This window comes from Triturus cristatus, chromosome 11 (genome assembly GCF_964204655.1).
Source record: "Triturus cristatus chromosome 11, aTriCri1.1, whole genome shotgun sequence".
Lineage (NCBI taxonomy): Eukaryota > Metazoa > Chordata > Amphibia > Caudata > Salamandridae > Triturus > Triturus cristatus.
The window spans coordinates 175,137,765-175,154,440 of NC_140594.1; the positions used below are offsets into that span (position 1 = coordinate 175,137,765).

General features: G+C 41.8%; 1 protein-coding gene across 7 annotated transcripts in view; it reads right to left on the reverse strand.

Annotated features, from left to right (window-relative positions):
- HVCN1 (hydrogen voltage gated channel 1) overlaps positions 1–16,676 on the reverse strand; it is a 246,507-nt gene that overhangs the window by 49,940 nt on the left and 179,891 nt on the right. For all 7 annotated transcript variants that reach the window (XM_085636320.1, XM_085636316.1, XM_085636321.1 and 4 more), the window contains one exon: positions 9,846–9,958. In XM_085636320.1, coding sequence (XP_085492446.1) covers positions 9,846–9,958 — 113 coding nt within the window. The remainder of the gene's footprint in view (positions 1–9,845; positions 9,959–16,676) is intronic.

Genomic DNA, 16,676 nt, shown 5'->3' on the forward strand with positions numbered 1-16,676 from the left:
TCAGGATGTATAGGGGATGGACAACTAGGCTTTCATATAAAATATACCATCGTCATATGTCTAGGTAAGTCAACAAAACTCCACTAGCAATTGAAGACAGAGGTTCAAATTGAAGTTCAGGCACTGATCCACAAGGAAGTGATTGAGATGTGCAGGGGGATCCATGGGAATTGCTCTGTATGCTTGCTGATACACAAGAGGTACATGGGCATTTAGCCGACCATGGATGTGAGGATTGTCAACATATTTATCTACAAGCAGTCTTTAAACATGAGGACATTGGCAGAAATGGTCCTTGTGGAAAATGGAGTTAATGTGTTTCCTGGGCCTGGAAGATGCCTATGTTCAAGTCCCTAACCAAAGAAAGCGTCACAGATAAATCAGACACATAGTTGGGCGAAAGCACTTGGCAATCAAGTGTAAAGTTAAGAGCAGGGCGTTGGTTACACTGCTTGCCATAAATTCTCTCTGACATTTGTCAGTGTTTTTGTTTGCGGATTTATTTTATGCCCACTATACTTTATGCCCAGGTGCCGTGACTTCAAACCAGCTGTGCACAGCTATTTGCAGTGGTCTTTAAGCTGAAGGTAAAGGACATAGCCTTCACAAACTATTCTGAAACCTAAATGTAGAAATATAAAAATGATTACATTTTCAATGCTGATCTAACATTTAAAAACAAATTAATATATTTACACCAAATCCTATACTAAGTTGAGTTACAATTTCATGTCAAGTTCAGTGCAATTCCTTCAGCAATTATACAGCAGCAGAAAGTGAAAATTCATCTGGGACTTAAAATGGAAATACTACCTGATATCACACTAAATACCTTGTCACTCAGCCCTGCAGGGATGCGAGGAGGACCTTGGCAACAGACAGCTCAGTGGTGGTGCTCTGTTTTCATCTGCGAACAGAGGGTAGAGGTGCCCAAAATCTGTTCATGTTCTCCTTCACACCCTGGTAAATACGAGGGTGAAGGAGGTATGCTTCAGTGCTATCTTTTCAACTGCAGAAGACACCACCAAGATATATATACACATTTAGGGCCAGATGTATGAACACATTTTCCCATAGAGACAGAATGGGCAAAACCCTTTAATACATGTGGCCCTATATGAATAAATATCGCTCTAGGACAAGGTGAAGAGGGTTGGAAACACCTACTGTCACTGGTATTGAGGAAGTGGAGGCATTAAATGTAGTAAAGAGAATCCCCTTGCAATTTTAGGGTCTGAAAATGATACTGGCCCTTAAGGAAGGCCACAAGGGGCACCATTGTCAGCCGCAGCTATTATTTGTCCTGGTGACTTTTAAAACATATTTTTAAAAAGGGCCTTGGAATCTAGCTTCCCCACCCCCAACTCTTTGCCAAGGCAGAGGGTGGAGATCAAAAGGTTCCCAGGGTTCCAACACAATCCTCCCTTGGTGCATGGCATTTCGGTCCTAGGATGGAAGTCTTTTTCCTTTTTGGCTCTCTCCGGTCTATCATTTACTTTGCCTGCACCCAGGTTCCTTTTAACTCCTTGCACACCCCTTAGTACCTAAAATGGCCGATGGAGTAGGAGCGATATATGGAGGTTCCCTGGGTTTGGGATCGCGATCTGCTTAAATCCCTGTATTACCCAGCCCACCGCATCAAATTGAACCCCTCTCACTCCTAACATCGCTTTACAGAATATTGTAAAGCCGGAAACTGCAAGATCTTCGACAATCAGCATACTTCAGCTGCAACTACGTGAAGCCAATACCGCATCGAATTGAGCCCCTCTCACTCAGGTACTCCGCCAACTCGCCTGCTTTTATTTAATTCCTCCTTTACTCACAGTTTTCTTTCTGCCTGCTACCCCATCATTTTTCTTTTTTTTCCTCTCACCCCCCATTAGTCCCCCTTACAGTCTCCCTCCGCCAACTTCTCTGAAGTCTATAATAATGGCACCTTAATTATCCGTTCCCAACTTATTCTCCCTACCCACTAGGTCTCCTATCTGCCATTTTAAGCTTTATCTGATAAATAAAATTACCCTCACCTCCATAAACTCATCTTTGGGCCCCTTCCTCGCTAGGACACACTTTCAGAATGGAGAGAAATCCCACCCCTCAAGGTCTAATGCCTTCATCATCAATTACCTGCCTAACCTCTCCAAAAATGCAGCCAAAAAACACAAACATCGCATACTCAAACCGATATATTAATCTCCGACGTCTACTTCTGAGCAAACAAGGATAGTATAGGTAATGACCTCATCTTCTATACCAGAAAATGAGCATGCTGGCTGAATGTTATCTACTCCATGCTTCGAATATCAGGCATTAAGAAAACACCTCATGGTCTCAAATTAACGACATCGCCCTCGCTCACATTCAACGTGAATGGCACTATCACCCTCTACAATAATGGTATCATCCTTATCCAAGCTTCTAATGTCAACCTAGCCACGATGGTCAACATCTTCCCTACACTCAAAAAGGCGGTCTTGGCTAAATCCAATGACCCCTACCCACACCCTACCAATACTTTGGACTTAACCAGTCCTCCCCCGACCACAGCCGGGAGGTCCACACTCTCCCTAACCCATTCTCCCCACTTAGTTGATCTTAGAGCCTCTCAGTCCCCTGTCAGACTGACCCATTACACTAGACCTCTGACTCAGAAGGCGGGCGGGCCTACTGGTTCGCTTTTCTCGCCATTCTCCAGTCCGATACAGACTGATTCTCGAGCAGAGAGGTTCCCTCTCACCCTACCGCCATTGCACTCAACGAAAGATCCCCCTTCCTGCATCCCTCTTTCTTTGCCACCTGCTAGGCCGGAGACCTGGCAACTGCCCTCCAAGGACCATGGTCAGCCAAACCCCCTCAACCTTTACTTGACCGTCCCTGACTCACAGGTCAATGGCCTTCCCACCCTCTCACTTTTACCAACCTCTCTATCCATGGATCTTGGAACACCGTAAGTCCCCAATGACCAACTCCCCCTCTGGAACCTCACAATACTGCCTTAGACCTCTCTGGCACACATCGAGACCCCTCCTCTTCACCTGATCTCCCCACACAACCTCTACCCCTCACCCAGTCCTCGGACCTGGTGGCACACCTGGACGATATATCCCTCCAGCTGCACCTTCTCACTGTCGAACTTCATGATTTGAAAGCCCTTTCAATTGAACTTCTCCCCTTGGTCAGCTCCCTCCTCTCTTGCAAATCTGCTTGAAGCCCCTGCTAGCGTTAGAACTCGCTTTGGCCAGCTTTCCCCCCCCTCTCTCTCTCTAAAACCGTACCCCTTCCTAACGCACCCTCCCACCCCAGAAGATCGAAGGCCTATCTTCCGTCTAACGATATTGATGACTTACTCAACTCTTACTCGCTTATTCTAGACTCCAACAAGATTCCTCCGGGGCTAATTCAAGTCATTCACACTAACCCGAACAGAGAACCCCCTCACAACCTCAGAGTCCTGAATAATGACAACCTCATGAGAGTGATCATCATACAGATGCCCCACCCCCTATACACAGGTACAATTTAAATGCATACTACTCAACTGCAGGTCAGCCAGAAAACACGCCTCTGATATTTTCAACCTCATCCAACACAATTAGATAGACATCTTCATCCTCACTGAAACTTGGCTCAATCCCTCTATCCTAGACCTCCTAGTGCCTCCTACCCATGAAATAATTTGTCTAGACAGAGCTATGAAGATGGGCGGTGGACTAGCTTGTATCGGAGCACATTCTCGGTCTCCCACTTGGAGTCCTCTACACCATCCTCCTGCGAATACCTTTGTCTCAACATCTCGAATAACAACCTTCCGGTGTGCAAACTACACACATTTTATCACCCCCCTGGGGACAAACTCTCCTTCATCGAACAATTAACGGAAATCATCTCTGTCAATGTCGATTCAGTAATGTCCCAAATCTTCCTCTGTGATTTCAACCTTCACTGGTCTAACCCCAATGACCAAGTTGTAACATGCCTCAAATCCTTCTTAAATGATCATGAGTTGATTCAACATTGTGACCGGCCAACTCATAATAAAGGAGAAATTCTGGACCTCATCATCACCAAAGGACACACCATCACACTGGATACCGTTACCTCTTGCAAGTGGTCCGACCATCACAGCATCTTTTATATTAACATGAAGGTGTCTCTGAGGAAGGCTCAGCCAACTAATTTGAAGATCTGGAAAAGGGACCTCGGAGATAACAATACAACCGAACTAGCAACCCACTGTAAAGTTGCCCTCTCCTCCCAAGTTGTCTGAGGGTCATGTACTAACTGACTTCTACAATTCTACTATCTCTAGCATCATGGATTCCATTGCTCCACTCCAACAAAAAAATGCCTCAACAAAAGTTTTCAAACCGTGGTTCAATAGCAACTTAAACTCGGAATGCCGCAACCTTAGGGTGATCAAACGATCCTGGAAATCCAAACCATCCTCGGACCAGCTAAAAATCCTTAGATCGGCAAGGCGCTCCTATAACAAACAAATCAAGAGCGCAAACGCAGACTACTTCAGATCCCAACTTAATCAAGCCGCTAATCGCTCCAAGAAACTTTTTGAGCTGGTTAAACAACAAGCAGTGGAAGCACCAAACCGCTCTGACTCTGGAGTCACTCAGCCCACCTTCATGCGATGATCTGGCTGCCTAAGAAATCAAGACTCATCAATATTGATCTTGATTCCAGGAAGGCTCTATTGCTATCCCATCGGTCTGCGCCCCCCAGGCCCTATTAGAGAAGATAGAACCAATTAGCATGAGCACTAAGAACAATGTCTCATGGGGCACCTTTCCTCCCCTCAGTGAAAGAGACATTAACAAGACTCTTCAGAGTATCAACCCATCTAATCACTTCAGCGACCCGCTGCCACCTTCCATCATCAAAGAAATCAAGGATGTCGTCACCCCCATCTAGACAAAGATTGTCAACGCGTCTCTGTCCCAAGGCACGATCCCGGAATGCCTAAAAGCAGCTCTAGTAACACCTATATTTAAAAAACACTACAGCAGATAGTGCTGACCGTAACAACTTCCGCCCTATCTCTATCATCCCCACTCTAGCCAAACTCCTAGAAAAATGCGTCCAATCTCAACTCTGTGCTCACATCGAGAATTTCCAGCTCCTGGACCAACATCAATCTGGCTTGCAGAGTGGGCACAGCACCAAATCTGCTCTCGCTCACGTTATTGATGACATTTTAAAAATACTTGATCTAAATCAATCTTGCCTCCTTATCCTCAATGACCTTTCCTCTGCAATTGACACTGTTAATCACAACAATCTCCTATTCATTTTGGAGCACAGGATGGGCCTTTCTGGTCTGGTGTTGCAATGTTTCTCGTCCTTCCTCCACCAGAGATCCCAAAGAGTTAAAGCGAACAACTCTCTCTTTCAGCCATCACCAGTATCCATGTGGGTCCCCCAAGGGTCCACCCTATCTCCCATGCTCTTCAACTTGTTGTTGGAACCATTAGCTAATGCACTAAATTCCACGGACATTCTATTCCATAGGTATGCGGATGACACGCAACTTTATTTGAAAATCTCTTCCCCGGATAACCTCATATCACTCAACACTACCCCAACGATTACTCAAAACTGGTTAACCGAGAACCACCTCCTGCTCAACACCTCCAAAACAGAATTCCTTATCTCTCCTCCGAATCACATCCCCAAGTCAGACCTTTGAATGAACCACCTCACAGCCTTCAATTGCCCTCCCCTCATTATTGACTCTGTCAAATCTCTCGGATTTCCCCTGGATAAGCATCTGAACACGACAAACCATATTAGCAATGTGTGCAAGGGAGCTAATCGCCCGATGAGGCTACTCAGAAATCTCAAACCTTTCCTCCCACAAGCTGACTTCAAGCAAGTGATCCAAGTGCTTGTTTTGCCGAGGCTAGACTATGGCAGTGCTATGCTCTGTGGCCTCACCAAATATACCTTGGACCCCCTAAGGGCTACATTGAATGCTGCCGCCAGATTGGTCACGGGTACCAAAAGAAATGCGCACATTTCCCCAGTCTTAAAATCCCTAAATTGGTTGCCTTATGAAGCAAGAATACAGCTAAAGATTGCCTGCCTGTCTCACAAAGCCCTCCATTTCAAAACCCCCAATTATCTAGCGCAAAAACTGGATTTATCCAGAGGGGGTAGACCTTCAAGGAGTGCTAACTCTCTCCTCCTGAAACCACAGATCTTTCGCTAAAAGAGAACGTGTCACTATGCTTTCTCCTGCTCTGCGCCGAAGATCTGGAACTCTCTCCCACCGGAAATCCGTAGAATCTCCTCCAAGGTTGCTTTCAAATTAGAAGTAAAAAGATTCCTTATGAACAAGTTCTTAACTTAAACTTTTGGATCGTCTGCTCTAATGCATTAGACTTACACCTTTAAGCCCTGCGCTGGGTGCTATTCTTCTTTTACTAATCATTTGCTCCCCTCCTAGCTCACTATGCACCAGTTATTAGCTTATTTTTTGTTTACCCATTTTGTTTTTAACTGTTTTGTTTGGTATTCATATTGATATATGCTTTGTTTGATATTCCTATTCGATGCCTGTACTGCAATTATTACCTTCCTTTCCCTCCAATTGTGAAGCGCTCTGATATCCTTCAGGATAATGGTTGCGCTACATAAAACTTCATAAATAAATAAAATAAATAAATTTATACCAAACGAGAGAGATATGAACAACTTGGCTGTTAAATTCCTGCCCACCTATGCATGATGGATCATTGACTCTCACTTTAGGGGATGTTGACGTTCTGCTTCCTCCTGCACATCGTCACTGAAGAGTAAATATCTGCAGAACATGTCTTGTCTGAATCAGAGACCACAGTAATGGCAGAGGTACTCCAGAAGGCTGCGTTGTTGGAGCCGATTGGGGCTTAGCTGGTGTTATGGTAGGCTTCGAAGTGGATGGAAGCGGATTATAATAATCCTGCATGAAGTTTGTCAATAAGGCGTAAAGTGACATTAACCATCTGATCTTCCTGATCGTGTGACCCTTCATAATATTTGTGAGAGAACAAAGAAGTGCCAATGCTGATAAATCCTTCAAAATCTTCAATTGAACGTGGAAGATAACATCAAACAACCACGAGAGTACTACTTAATAGTATTTATTTCATAAAGTTTTTTGGTCTATTTTGTCTGAAAAAAATTTTGAATACAAAAGTGAGAAGCCGTCAATAACTATAAATGCATGAACATAAAAACATTTTAGACAAGCAAAATAATTTTTTGAAAGGGGGACTACACTAAACTCATCTGCCGGGAAAACAGACATGATAATTTAGACAAACATTCATGCACCACTCCTCATACATCCAAACAAACACTCAAACAAACAGTTTGTTTGAGTGTTTGTTTGGATGTATGAGGAGTGGTGCATGAATGTTTGTCGAAAGTATCATGTCGGTTTTCCCGGCAGATGAGTTTAGTGTAGTCCCCATTTCAAAAAATATTCTTTTTGCTCAAAAAATTCTTTTGCTTGTCTAAAATGTTTTTATGTTCATGCATTTATAGTTATTGACGGCTTCTCACTTTTGTATTAAAATTTTTTTTCATACAAAATAGACCAAAAAACTTTATGAAATAAATACTATTAAGTAGTACTCTCGTGGTTGTTTGATGTTATCTTCCACGTTCAATTGTAGGTTTTGAAGGATTTATCAGCATTGGCACTTTTTTGTTCTCTCACTGATTTGGCTCAGCCTTGCTGATCAGCCTTGCTGATTAGAGCCACACCCATAGTTGTTCACCTTCATAATATTCATCATCATGTTTTTTATAGTGAGGATTTTTGTACTTCCACTGGGACTCATCTTTTTCTTTGGAATATCACCTTATTCTCCTCTCTCGTTGGTCTTGACGTTGTGGTAGTCATCGTCATTCTCCTGGCACTTGATGATCAGCTGGTAAGGAGTTAATTGTTGCTCCAAAAAGCTCTTCATCTTGGGACTCAACCTTTGCATCCAGATCTTGACAGGGAGAACAAGTATACTGCCAGGCAGGGCTTCAAATGGCACTTGCCCACCACAAATGAGATGGCAGTGACAGACTTTTCCTTCGGTGTCTCCAATAATTTAGTCATCTATGGTGGCAGGCGCCTAGATGATGAGGAGTATATCACCAATGAATCACGATCATGGACAGTGAAGTGTTTGTTGGTGTAGTCATTGATGATAAGGTGTTACCAGGGCAAGGTATGGTAACGGTGCTTTAAAGTCAGATTGGCTGTCTAGGTGTGCGCCGGTTATGGAGTGTTCATTGTTGTTGAAGATTTTAACACACTTTTAGAGTGCACCTCAACCAATGGCTTTGGCAGCTTATCCGGCTTTCTCTCGCATTGTTTCAAGACCTTTCGGGGAGGTTCTCCATAGGTTGATGGAGGATTGTCCTCAGATTTTACTATAAAAAGGAATGCATCTCCCCTTCCCCCTGATGCCTTTATGCACTCTCTTACTTTCATAGAGACTATTATGAGACAACTTTTCATCTGAAGCACCCTAGTCACTGGCCTTCCTCTTTTGGAGCGAACAGAGCAATCATCCTTCCTTGACATTTAATGTTTTTTGCAGACACTTTCCAGGATATTGTAGAGGCCTTAATCTTATGCTATGAGTAAATACAATACATGCATTGAAAATGTGGGTCATCTACCACATTCACTTTTTTTCAAACGAACCACTAGCACTGGACAAAGCTTACCTTGGTGAATCCACCATCTCCTGAAGAGAAAGAAATATTATCCAGTTTCCAGAGATCATTTTCCTGAAGCATAGATGCAGAAAATGGCACAAAGCAGAAAAGAAAGGGATTTCCAAACAAAACATTGAGTAGAAAGCAGAGCTCTGAGTAGGACTCCCTTCCACACGAAATGCTGTTTAAATCTGAACTAAGTTACCTTTGGGAGAATTGGAAATCATGGTACTGCCACCCTTTTGGCTGAAGTTCGGGTGTTCTTCTATGAGGTGATTAAGCTACCAAAATGAGTGTTTGTTCTGTTTTGTACCAGAATTTCTTGATACTGCTATATAACACAGCACCACAATGGGAAATCCCAGCTCAATAAAAGGGAATGATTCAACCATGTGAATCTATGAAAGATCCTTGTTTGGGTGCTTCCAATGACCAAAATGCAGTAGTAATTAAAAAAAAAAACATTTCACAGGAAACAATGAAATTATGGAAAACATTTCAGTTTCTTTTATAATATGGATGCCATCAGTCCCCAAATGAATGGAGAGCTTTACAGTTGTCAGGGCATGCAAGGATTATGCGGCATTAAGGAATAAATTATGCTGCGAGGTTATCTAAATTATGTGGGAAACAAGTAAATTATGCTGGTCATTCTCTGGAAGTATTGCTTTCATCCATTTTAGCTAGAAACTAAATTGTTGGTGAAATCTTGTATTAGGTAAAAATGATATGGCAAATGCAGAAAATCCATACATATGCTGCCAGGGCATCTCATATATCCACTAGCTCACATCACTGCCCATAGTTGTATCAATTATTCATCAAAGGTAAACAGAACCGAAACATTCAAATTCCAATCACTGCTCATTGGTTAGTTACACTTTCAAAGAAAATAGTTTGTCAAAGTAACTAACCCAAAATAACCATGCAATATAAAAAAAATACATACTAGTAACGTGTAATATGATCCTATATTACCAATATATATATATATATATATATATATATATATATATATATATATATATATATATATATATATATAAATAAACACACACACACACCCACTCCCCTCCCTCCCCCCATAGATAAACACAACAAGAGTACCTATAAATAGACACTCTTACCTGCTCTCTGTTTTGCTGTTGAAGCAGAGCAACTTGATCTGAGAGTTCTTTCTTCTCATCCTTTAGCTTGTGTATCTTTTCTTCAGCTCGTAACTGAATTGATATAATTATTCCTGGAAGAAAGATTCACATTTACATCATTACGTATACTAATTTTGATTATTTTCACAGGCGTGAACAATAGCTTATATGTCCGATACATTTACCAACTTAGCAGTAAGTATCCACACCATTCTGGTAAAAATCATATTGCTTGCATTATGTTCCTTATATTGACATAGGGGTAAACTCAAAGGTGGCAATTTATACTCCAGATAGATGTATTGTAGGAGTAAATTCTACATAAATGTAACACAGCCTCTGATAGATTCCTGCCTGCCCACGCAAGAACTGAAATGATCTACTCTCTGAAAAGACAAACTAGTAAGTTCTGCCGTGGCAATTCACATGAGGAATCGCCCCTATTTCTTGCACGATCTTGTTCTGTGCAACAATGTATTAAGATTCAACTCAATAGTAAGTGGTATGGAGGCAGGGCGAAGAACGATTTACCAATTATTTCCAAATTTCATTCAAGGCTTTTGATTTGTTAGTCTTGTGAATGATCCAAATACATAACAATAGACTCATTAAAAGACACACATATATATGTGCCCATTCAAATATACAATGTGATATGCACAGGGAAACTGAGCCCTGTACAGCCTTTATATTAATCAACTACTCCAGCAATATCTGGTTATTATACCAGCAGGAGGGACCGGCAAGGAGGTTCAAACTCTCCCATTAAATCCTAGGTCAGGAAATTGAGGTGGTTACCACTCTTGATTTAGCTCTGTGCCAAATGTGGTGTGCTTTACTCAATCGCTACTTATTAGAAAATGTTCCATTCTCATTACCGGATCTCAGTTTACTGAATAAATAAAGAGTTATTTTGTAGAAAAGATGTTGCATCTGATTAACATGAAAAGTTCCTTTTTGTTCTACAGACAATACATTTTAGAAATAGAGTTGAGCTTATAGACATTATCCACTCAGAATATTCCTTTAATGAATTCTACGTTTTTCTTATAACTTTTTTGTAAATTGGTGTCGTTTTACATTTGAACCATCTATATCAACCGGAACAATTCAACTTAGAGTGCACCCCATGTTCTCCCTATAATAACCATTAAATAATTACGTTCTATTTTGTGCAAGAAAAAATTATCAGTTCTTGTAGAAAGATATTTTTCCAAGACCACATCTCCGCACTCATGTTCTCCCGAACCAGCAATCTTGGGCAAAAGGTTAACTCGCTGTGCACCCTTGGCAAGAATAAAATATTAATAAGCATTGAGTTTTGATGATACCAATGTACAAGACTACGCAGACGTACATGTCCTGATTCTGCTCTGTACTTCCTATGTCTTCTTGAAAAATTAATTAAAAAAAATTAAGAAAACTAATAAGCATTGAAAAGCCAATGTGAAACCTATTTGGCTTTGCCAAATTTTTGCCTCCCTCACATCCCCCTCTCTCTTATGGGCGCCAATGCTTATGCACGCAGGCATGGTGGTCATCTTGTCTTTTTTTTTTAAGCTTTATCTATACAGACGGGGCGGGGGTGCTGTACACAGGGTCTAGAGACAATTTATGGACTGCAGGTTAGTCTGATATCCCTTTGAAAGAGGAGGGTCTTTGAATAGAGCACTATAGTGCCTAAATGGCAGAAATGGCCATTTGCACTGTGCCTGGTTTCCAAGACCCAATACTCACCTCTTGAATTATTTTCCTAATTATGAAATCCAACCTCTCCAGCAAGATAGGGCTACCCATTCTTTGCTCCTCTACATGCATGCCACATGATTCAGGAGGGCACTCGTACTGATGGTAGCAAATGGAGTAGAGCAATGCACCAGAGGATTGTTCCCCAAGCAGAAGATGCATTCCAACTGCTGCAAATGGCCGGTGATACGATGCACATTGCTCAAGGTTTGAGTGTTGCGTCATAAGCTTTTTAAGCAAAAGGAAGAGTGGAGGAAGTGAAAACGGCAGGTTTTGAGGAAAAAACGAGGCAAACACATTAAGACTCAGGTTCAAACCCACACTGATGGGCCGAAGAGGTCTGCCACTTTGGGAAAGGGATCATGGCAACAAACATACATCAACATGAGGGGTACCTGGCACACAATATAGGCACCAGGTTCTGCAACAAATTTTTCACTAAACCTACTGACTGAGTACCTGGAGTTACTAGCGCCACAAGATCTTCACTAAAGCTTGTTTTCTAAATGTGGTAGTAAAGTATATATGTTATATATAGGTATTTAAATTGTTAAAGAGGTTGCTATAAACCAGGAATGGCGGCTCACTAGAATGATATATCTACTGCACGGCAGAGACCTGTGGTCTACTCCATGGTCACATGCCCATATCCCTGTGGGTCCACTCACACTTTCATTCTTCTGAGGTTGATTGAGTACCACTGACTTGGGCAGAAATTAAACCTCATCTGTCAAATCATTGGGGTGTACTTGCACCCAACAAATGCCCCGGTTCTACATTTTTGTTAACTTATTTTTCATCATGTGATGCAGTTGTGCCTCAGCAAAGTTAATCTGATGTATGAGGGCACTTGGGACATCACTGACTCTCATCCAACTCCATCACCCTTTCTAGCACCCGATGGGCATAGGACTAATTATTCTCTGATTCAGTTAAACTTTAGATGTGATCCTGGTAAGTGAATGACTGTGACCAAGACTTCAATATTGTATATATGTATGTAAATAGTCATAGGTTGTAACAGTAAAGTAGAAATGAGAGCCAGAGATGTTGTGCAGAGGTGAGATAGACTGATGCACACCTTTATAAGAGTCGGGAGCTCCGTAATAGCAATGAACAAAAAGTGGTGGCTCTTGGCCAATCATAGCCTGCTACACTTGGGCGTGGATAGCTGGTCCAGCATACACAGTTAACATAAGAAGGAAGCACAAATAGCAACAATGTCACTGAGAATAACGTCACATATAAAGGTAAAAAAGACAAACTGGGTGGGATATTCAATTTAATTTTCCCTATATTGTACCCGTTATGTCAGCCTCACTGCATATTTCTTATAGTGAACAACTTCTTTTAATCCCGGAGCTTAGACTTTTTCAAGACCCTGAATACGAGCAATATAGAGAAAAGATCATTTTACTTTCATCACAGAATAGCCAGAAACTGGTATCTTTCTACAATAAGCAAGCCAGAATATGGAAGAAGGTTACACCAAAGGTGTAACTAAAGAGCACAAGGAAGAAGAAGTTGAGTCTCCATCGGAAGGCGCTCAAAAATGAAAGATAAGAATCCATCACCAATGAAACTCGTATTCATGCGTTCTGGAACTGTAAGCCAAGCAGCAAATAGAAATGAATTAAAAACCCTCCAAAAAGTGATATGTGAAGAGGAATCTGTGGAATTTCCTGCTTTTATATGTGCGATTTGACGAAGACCCTAACAAAATCCTAAGAACCTTTGGAAGATATTGTACAAGGACGAAGGATGGTGGTGTTTTAGATATTGGTGCTAGCCAAGAGATTGTTTTAATACTGCTCTATTAAAGCCAAGAAATATCAGTTAAAGAATGCTCTCTCAAGCCGCCATGTGGGTGAAGGTGGCTCTATGCCTACATGCCTGCTCTAAATGTCAATAAAATAAAATTTACATTCCAATAAGAACTCCGTCTCAACAAATTTATTTGATTAAGGTTGGACAAAATAATAATTCCCTTTAATTCTTTTGAAAGCAAGATTTACCCAATAATGAAATTAGTTACTATATGGAATAACATGTTTTTCCACCTGGCATCACAGGAAAATTGCAACTTAAGATCTAATAACTGTCTTGTAGAGTGTACAGGAATCCCCGCTTAAAAATACAATTAATTAATTTTCTGCATCAGTTGTACCTTACCCCTGTACGTATCCAGCAAATGCCCTCGACGGGAACCCTAATGTGCCCTGATGCCCATCCCAGGAGGTAGACTTCCATCACATGGTATGAGCCTGCCAAACTATTAGGCGGTTCTAGGGAGAGGTGTCAACGACACTAATAGACATTACTGGCACACGCAAGAACAAATATGCTACAAAATTCATTGACTTGGCATATGTACTAGCAAAAAGGTATATATCAGTATCTTGGAAATCCCCAGATGCCCCCTCTCCAAATACAGCTTTGGCTACAAGACCTGCTCAAATGGGCAACTGCAGCGGTCACGGCCTGCCACACTGTTAACACACCAACAGGAAAGCACCACAACAGGATGCCTGGGACCCAGCTAGAAAACCTAGCAGCTAAGACAAATGTCAGGCCTCTATGATAAATAATACAGCTCCATACCTTCAAGGACTATCTTCTCAAAGTCTACAGTCCCCTCGTGCTGTGTGCATGTATGTTACACATCGCATTAATTCCTGCAGATAGGCTGACATGTCCTCCCGTACCAGCCCCTCCAACATGTGTGGTCACACAGTAATGCCACCAACAACACCCTTCCTCACACCACCAAGCCCTACCCCCTGCAGCTAGTTAAGTGCTGGGCCCAGTGGAGATACACCGCCTCCACCGCACAAATTGCAGATCAGCTCTTCAGTTCGAAGGTTACGAAGTTAGGGCCACTGCTGGGAAATTTTATAGATTAATAGGTATGGGCTCTTGGAGCATACAGACACCGCGCCCACTAGTGAGACTGTGCTACTTAAGTATGACGTTCTGGATGGACACTGGGAATGCATAGTACTATTATAGAGTTGTTGTCATCAACACTAATGGCATCTTCTCATGACCCAGCTGTACTTTTTGTATATCCTCATCACTGCACTCAAATTGTTTACTCGATCTGTCAAATATTTATGCTTATACTGATAGTAAAGACCAACTTGTAAAAACAAATCTAATAACGTTCTTACATTGGTTGTGTAATCACAATGGCATAAAGTCAGCTAGGCCTTATGTTGGCACATGATTCTGTTGTCGGACACTCTTAACGTTTAAAGAAAATTGATTTAGGTTTGATCATTACAGAGTGACAATGTAATTACTTTTCTTCTAGCAGTGCAAACAATAATCATAGGATTACAACTGAGGTTAATTCAACAAATATTCCTGCTACAATTATACTGAAAACCATCAAAGATGTATAAATGAAAACTCTTGTGGTAAACATTGGGGATCTATGAAATATCATTAATTTGTTCGCTGATGGCCCAAAAGCTGTCACTCTGAACTCCAGATATCGAATATGATCGTGGTAAATTCACATCAGTTCAGATAAGACTGATCATCTTAAATCACACATGGAGTATAAAATTGCATAAATATAACACACCTTATTAATAGGAGTGTTCATGACAGGGAAAAAAATAATGGTTTGCTAATTGCAAATCAAAAGGCATAATTATGCTACATGATGGAATGGATGAGGACTGACAATGTCATTGCATGCTACTCCATAGTGCAAATCTATTTGGAACATCCATTTTGGGAGGAGCCCTGGAATCTTCACATACTGAGATATACCAAACTCTACATCTGTCTGGTGAGCAGATTCGCTCTCAGAATTCAGGACCAAATCGGTGTTCAATAGCGGTTAACACTATTTCCCTGACCTTTTGTATCACTGTGGAGCCATCAGGCTCACCATGAATCTTGCAAGATAGGATTATATAGCTTAGAAGGAAGGTGGGGTTTGCACAGTGAGGCAAATCAAATTATTTGATCAGGCCATGGAGGAGTTTGGCCTGCCTGAGAGGAAGCATGCTCAAAATTTATAGGGGTTTCGCCCACAAGCAAGAGCTGAAACCAGTGCTTAAATTGAGACTGTGGTTGCTGGTGGGGCCCAACGGCACAGATTTTTGGGGACTGGCATTTATTTTTCCTAAACAGGATTGATCTAAAGCAAGAGGCAGAAAACAACAAAATAGGAAAGGAGGAGGAAGGGAAAGGTGTAAAAACAGTGATAAAGGGATGAAAAAGAACCTGCAAGAGTAAGTTAAAGAGGCTGGGAGTATCTGAGGTGGAATCAAGACTACACAGCCTTGGTATTTGGCACCACAATCTTCAATAGCGCTGGTCATGGGCGTCTGAGCAAAAATTGGGGCTCGGCTCTTATTCTTATACAAATTAAGCACTGGTTGGAGCCACAGCAAATGGACATCCTCTGAAAAGAGCCTCTGCAACAGGGCAACTCCTCATGAACCATACTATGCTGCTACAAAAGCATCACCCACTGTATTGTGCCTTGTAACTTAGTGTTCCATGCAACCTGGGAAAAGAAATGGAAATTCAACTGGATAAGAAGAGTGACGTGACTTGCCCCGAAAAGAGATAATGCAGAACGCTCTACAGATTATTAAACAGAGGGCACTATACACCAAAGAGGATACAAGCCATAGATCACGCATGCACTAACATCTGTTGGAGGCAGTGTGGAGGGAATTGTTACCATCTCAGAAAGCCTCTGAGTGTGTCTAAAATATAATCACAATTCTGGGATTCCTGTATATGGTAGAACACACGACAAATGTGGTGCTTACAAAATGTCCAGAAGAAGTCTTGGTGGGGTGTCCCTCAGTAGCAACATACGCCCTCAAAGCAATCACAAGAAAAGCAATTTCCCATTTACTACTATCACCTAGAAGCAAAATAAGTGGTCCTGCTACCACGGGTCCGCAATAGAATTACCAAATGGATTTGTGGTTGCAGAAGCAGAGGAAGGAGACAGTTGTACATGAGGGCGAATGAATGAAGAAACATTCCCAGGAACTCTGGAGGCTAGTGCTAGCACTCCGGGTGACTGTCAAA